Source organism: Papaver somniferum, chromosome 3 (genome assembly GCF_003573695.1).
Source record: "Papaver somniferum cultivar HN1 chromosome 3, ASM357369v1, whole genome shotgun sequence".
NCBI classification, from domain to species: Eukaryota; Viridiplantae; Streptophyta; class Magnoliopsida; order Ranunculales; family Papaveraceae; genus Papaver; species Papaver somniferum.
In genome coordinates, this window is record NC_039360.1 from 54854851 (window position 1) to 54860688 (window position 5838).

Here is a 5838-nt window from a genome sequence, read left to right on the forward strand (position 1 = left end):
AGAGTGCAACAACCTTTTGATCAGAGTATAACAACCATCGGGAAATAAATATTATTATTTTTTATTTTCAAACTATCTTATACCTTTTTATTTAATTTGCAAATAATAAAAATAAATATTAAATAATATATAGTTCGATTTTTTGTTCGAAAAATAAATAAATATATATATATATATATATATCAAAAAATGGTTAAGTAATTTTTTTTAACAATCATGATAATAGTGACAATTAGTAAATTAATATCATACATATTTATATTTAATAATAAAAAAAAAATTTAAACCCCAAAAAATTGAATAAAACTATTTTAGAGATATGTCTGTTTTTATCATTTGCTACAATAATAATGGTTGAATATGATATTTTACCAAACACACTTTGATTGTTTTTTTAATTAACTTTAACTTTAATTAATTTTTTACCAAATATCTAACTGTTTTTTTCTCACAGCACAGCATGTTGGAAAAAATAATGGGTTTCACAAAGGATGAATGACACAGAGAAGAAAGTGTTGCACTCCAAAACTTTCAAGGCTTGTATAAATTTCTTTTAGACAAATATTTCTACCCTCCCAATAACAATTGGCGATTACAACAGGTATGCGAAATATTGCCTTCAGGATACAATGAAAGCCCTGCAACGAAAACTGAATTCAAGGTTTGTACCCCTTGATTCAATCAAGAACACACAAAGAGATTTCTGATTTCTGATGATGCTTTTTGAAACAGAGAAAACAGATTGATTTTTCTTATATGTTAAACGAAACTGGGAGAAGCTATTTATAAAGGGTTTTGCACCTGTTGGGAATAGGTTTTTATTCGCCAACAGGTTTCTATTCACGAAACGTCAGGTTCCTTCATCAACAGACATCAATGGTGTCTTTTGGATTCGAAATTTTCGAACAGGCTTTTATCGGCCAAATAAAACCTTCAGTTCAAAAAATTCTTCCGGGGGCGTTGCCCCCTTGAAACCCCCACCAGGGGCGGTCTCCCCTGGACCCCCACGACCTGACCTGTCAGGTCGACCACAGCCTGGGGGACGATGCCCCCCAGGACCCCCCTTTGGTTAGCGGCGTTGAAAATATTCCAACACAGCACAACAACGCACAAACAGAAAAGTGCTTTTACAAAAGCCGTAGCAATACCAAACTAAGAGTGGGATATTAACTTCTTTTTCTTGCACCAAATCTTGTTATACATCATTTTCGTGCTTACTCAATTCTATTCGTTCTACGCTTCATTGCTTTGTAAGTTTGTGTCCGAATGAGATGCTGGTCGTAAAAGCAACAAAAGTATTTTGTATTATCTGCCACTTGGTTAGTTGAGCGTGTGTTTGGCTAAGGAATATAAGTACTTGCTATACAGTTTCAAGAGTACTCTCCACTTCCTAGATTGAACCCAACGACAACAACATGAGCGAAAAGCTATTTCTAGAAGTAGAAACGGCAGTTCTTAGAATCTAAATACCTTTCAAACACTGTAACTACCAAACAACCCCTACCAACTAATAAACACGTGGGAAATTCTAGCTAGGAAGGAAATTTCTGAAACGTATCGAATTCTCTCGCTCACTCTCTTTTTACATCCCCAAGCTTAAAACCTATCCCATATTTTCCATCTTCACTAGGATTCTTGTATTCTCAAACAACTCAGGCGATTTTTGCAACAATCAAATTCATTATTTTCATTTGTAGATTGAGAGAATTAATTGATTCCGTGATTTGGGATTTCAGCGCATCTATCAAGGATTTTTTTTTGAAGATGAGTTGTTTGAATAGTTTGATCAGTGGTTATATTTCTCCGATTGGAGATCATTCTCGCTTGTTTAATACTGGAAAAGGAAGATATCCTATTCGAATTCAGAATTTTCATAAAGTTTGTGCATCTCTTAGTGTCGAACCATTGACATCTACAAATGCGACTAAGCTAGGGTTTGGGGATAGCAAGGAGCTTATGGCAGCAGAAGCAAATCTTCTTGTTGGAACTTATAATAGAGCTGCAGTTGTGATTGCTAGTGGAAAGGGATGTACGTTATATGATGTTGAAGGGAAAGAATACTTGGATATGGCCTCAGGTATTGCAGTCAATGCACTTGGTCATGGTGATGAAGATTGGGTGAACGCAGTCACTCAGCAGGCTAATATTCTTACTCATGTCAGTAATGTATACTACTCAGTGCCTCAGGTAGATTCATTTGATGACTGAAAATTTATTTTTCGTTTTCTGCATTAACTGATATGGGTTTCAGCTTATAAAAGTTCTAGCAAGCTTGATTTGTATGTTCATATTCAATTTTGTGTTCAATTTTTGCTTAAGTATAGTACTGTGTCGATGCAGTTGGAACTTGCAAAGCGTCTAGTGGATGGTTCTTTCGCTGATCGTGTTTTCTTTTCAAACTCTGGAACTGAAGCAAATGAAGCAGCTATTAAATTTGCAAGGAAATATCAACGGTTTTCACACCCTGATGAGAAACAGCCAGCTACAGAGTTTATTTCATTTACTAATTCTTTCCATGGGAGGACAATGGGTGCTCTTGCTCTGACTAGTAAAGAACAGTACAGGTTGCCATTTGAACCTGTTATGCCTGGAGTTAGTTTCTTAGAGTATGGTAATATAGAGGCTGCAAAAGAAGCAATTGTACGGGGGAAAACGGCGGCAGTCTTTGTGGAACCTATCCAGGGAGAAGGAGGCATATACAGTGCAACAAAAGAATTTTTGCAGTCACTGCGTGATGCATGTGATGCTGCTGGAGCCCTCCTGGTATTCGATGAGGTAAATCATCTATCTTTTTCATTACCTGTTGCTGGCCTTTTCTTTCTTCTCCCACCAGATTCATCTGTAAATAACATATAGCTGTTTACCGTCTTCTGGTTTATTCAAAAGTTACAATCTAGGGTATGCTTGATTCACCTGGGTCCTTGATTACCACAAGGATATGCCACTAGACATGTTGTAATCAGATTGACATGGTTAGAGCAGATGGGAGGAAAGATTTTAGAATCTCAGGGCAAAATGCTCTGATTCTTGGTGCGATAGTCACTCTTAGTTAAATGTTCTAAGTAAGAAATGTTGTAATCAGATTGACATGGTTAGAGCAGACAGGAGAAAAGATCTTAGATTCTTAGGGCGAAATGGGGAATTTGAGGTGGTGGTAGTATCTAGGTTTTTTCATCAGGTTAGAGTAGCTCTGATTATTTCTTTTCTTACTCAACATGGCTCTCTTTCAATCTTAGTAGGATCCTAAAGCTCCTACTCCTACAATAACTATTTGTTTGCTATAAGCAAGGAAAATAGAGTTACTGACAGATAGTTGTGAGATCATTTGCCTCCCATATTTGAGGACTTTGTTGTCTACCCCCAGCTTTAGCTAATTGCTGGAGATCCTGATAGTCACTGGACTTTATGTCCTTACAGGTTACTTTTTCAGAAGAGTTTAAACACAAAATAAGCTGATCTACTTTTGAGTTGGTCTTCCAACTGGTTCTTCTGTTTTCCTCCTTGGGTTGTTTTGTTGAGCCGATGATTCGGACCTAGCAAGTTGAAGACCTTGCAGTTCAGTTGAGAAGCCCACTCTAAAGCATCTTGAGCAGTTATGCAATCTCCTTCTTTTCCATGGGACCCGACTCTCCTTTTCCTTCCCATTGTTTCTCCTATGGTGCCTGTTATAGAGACACCAACTCCTGTTAGTCCCGTACAATTATCAAAGTAAGACATATAAGCAAAAGATACATTCAGACCACATAGTTGATCATCATCCATTCCACTGATTATCATATTTCTTCCTGTTCTTCTAGGAATCAGATTATTTGCAGTGGAGATGTGATTGATAATTTGGTTTCCAGTGTTGGCAGTGTATCTAGGACAAGGTCTAATGTGTTGGAAAACAACGTCACATCTGGCCTTCCATATGAACCAGCATATGGTTGCACACAAGTTTTCCCATGGCCCAAAAGGGGTTATAGGAATGGTATTATTGAAGAATCATTTTTTGGGGACCATGGATTTTTTGAGGAGACCATGATTTGATTAGGCCACATTCCCTATAATTATAAGGGGTGTCCTAAAAGGTGGAGATGACTGGTTTACCTTTTTACCTAATTAAAATTATAACTAATGTACAACTTCTTCTTCCTCTATTCTACAATTTTTCTTCTTCTCTTCTTCATCAATATATGATCATCTAAACCTGATCGTATACAAATCTAATCAAAATCATCAAATTTTCATCGTCGTCGATTCATTGAGTTTTCATCGTCGATTAATCAATCTTTTATAAACAAACCTATCCATAAATATTTTCCCACAAACCCATTACTTCTAATTCGTTTTTGATTGAAATTTTGAGCCGTAGTCATCAAAATATGTTGAATTTGGAGGTTACAGTAGTAAGTTCGGTTAGGATAATTTTGAAAAAAACCCTAGTTTTACAACCGAACTTTTAAAAATGAAGAACACGAAGAACAGTTCGGCTAAGAATTTTTTTTTGCCTAACCGAACACCTGAGTTCGGTTGAGTCGCAAAAATAATTTCAAAACCGAACTCTTCTCTATATAGCCAGATGTTGAGTTCGGTTTAATCGCAAAAAGAAATCCTAACCGAACTTTACTCAGAAAACCTATATAATGAGTTCGGTTAACTCGCAAAAATAATTTCAAAACTGAACTCTTCTCTGTATAGCCAAATGTTGAGTTCGGTTTAATCGCAATTTTTTTTTTGCGAACTTACCGAACTCTGTTGTTTAAAGTTCAGTTACAACGTGGTCGAGTCGATTGAACCGAACAAACTCTGTAAACTCAAGCATAGTAGTTCGGTTACATTTGATTTTTCATCAGCTAGCCGAACAAACAAAAACTCCATTAAAGCTCTGGTTCGATTGCCTGTGATTTTGGATTTATTAACCGAACTGCATTTGCAGAAAGTTCGGTAACATGTTCTTCATATAATCTAACCGAATTTTGTTGACCTGGTTGAAATTTTTTTGTTACAATTTTGATTTTAAAGATATTTTAGGCCATTTATAACAACATTCACTAAGTTACAAGCATGCTTCGGTACCCAGAGGATGTTTTTTCTCCATATTCACCCATCTCAAAATAATTTTTTTCTCCATCTTCTTCTTCTTCTATCACTTTAGACACTCAATATACTTAAAAAAAAAACAATCTATTAATTTAACCTTAATCAATGACTAATCACACTAACTAATCATTATACAAAAATAATCATGAGGGTAATTTTGGTATTAACATAAATATTTAGATAAGGGGTAATCTAGAATTACTTCTAATGTCTTACCCAAAATAAAACAATGGTCCCAAAAAAAAAGCTGGTCCCAAAAAACGGTTCTTATTGAACCAGCTAGAGCACCAAGTTTCTAAAGAATCAAAAAACCATGAGTGATATTTTCCAAATTTAAGGAGCAATGAGCCCCAACTGCTCTCGCAAAAGTGGCAAATGATTGATTTGCTTCATACACTTGCCAGCAGATAGAACTGCCCACACTACCCATGGTTCTAATTTTTTTTCTTTTAGAATCTGTTTTACTCTTACCTAAATGTACTGTTATTTGATGACACCCCATCCCATGCCACTGTAACTTGATAAGCATGGGCTATGCTAGCCTGACTATCATGAAAAAGGTTATGATTCTCCAATAGGATCCAGTAAAACATACCAATATACCAACATGGAGTTCGTGCTTGCAAAGGTTTCTTTAAAAGTTGAAGAGATAACTATGCTAATCTGTAAGCATTTCGTTTAAAAGAAAACACCGCATTCATCAACACATTCTCTTGCGTATATCATGAGCACTGTATAGGTACAGTTCAACTCCAA

General features: G+C 35.9%; 1 protein-coding gene across 2 annotated transcripts; it reads left to right on the forward strand.

Moving 5' to 3' along the window:
• Positions 1–1499: 1499 nt before the first annotated feature.
• LOC113356183 (acetylornithine aminotransferase, chloroplastic/mitochondrial-like) lies at positions 1500–3274 on the forward strand. 2 transcript variants are annotated; one of them, XM_026599237.1, is made up of 2 exons: positions 1500–2157; positions 2341–3274. In XM_026599237.1, the coding sequence occupies exons 1-2, from the start codon at positions 1765–1767 to the stop codon at positions 2854–2856; spliced, it is 909 nt and encodes a 302-aa protein (XP_026455022.1). In that variant the 5' UTR covers positions 1500–1764; the 3' UTR covers positions 2857–3274. The 2 variants fall into 2 exon arrangements, with proteins under 2 accessions (XP_026455022.1, XP_026455021.1); XM_026599236.1 differs by having other exon boundaries at positions 1534–2187.
• Positions 3275–5838: the final 2564 nt, after the last annotated feature.

Excerpts from the sequence above, each read along its gene's own strand:
- LOC113356183 (XM_026599236.1), top strand. The coding sequence starts at position 1,765 with ATGAGTTGTTTGAATAGTTTGATCAGTGGTTATATTTCTCCGATTGGA. Across the intron at positions 2,188-2,340 it reads TATACTACTCAGTGCCTCAG|TTGGAACTTGCAAAGCGTCT; the intron begins GTAGATTCATTT and ends GTGTCGATGCAG.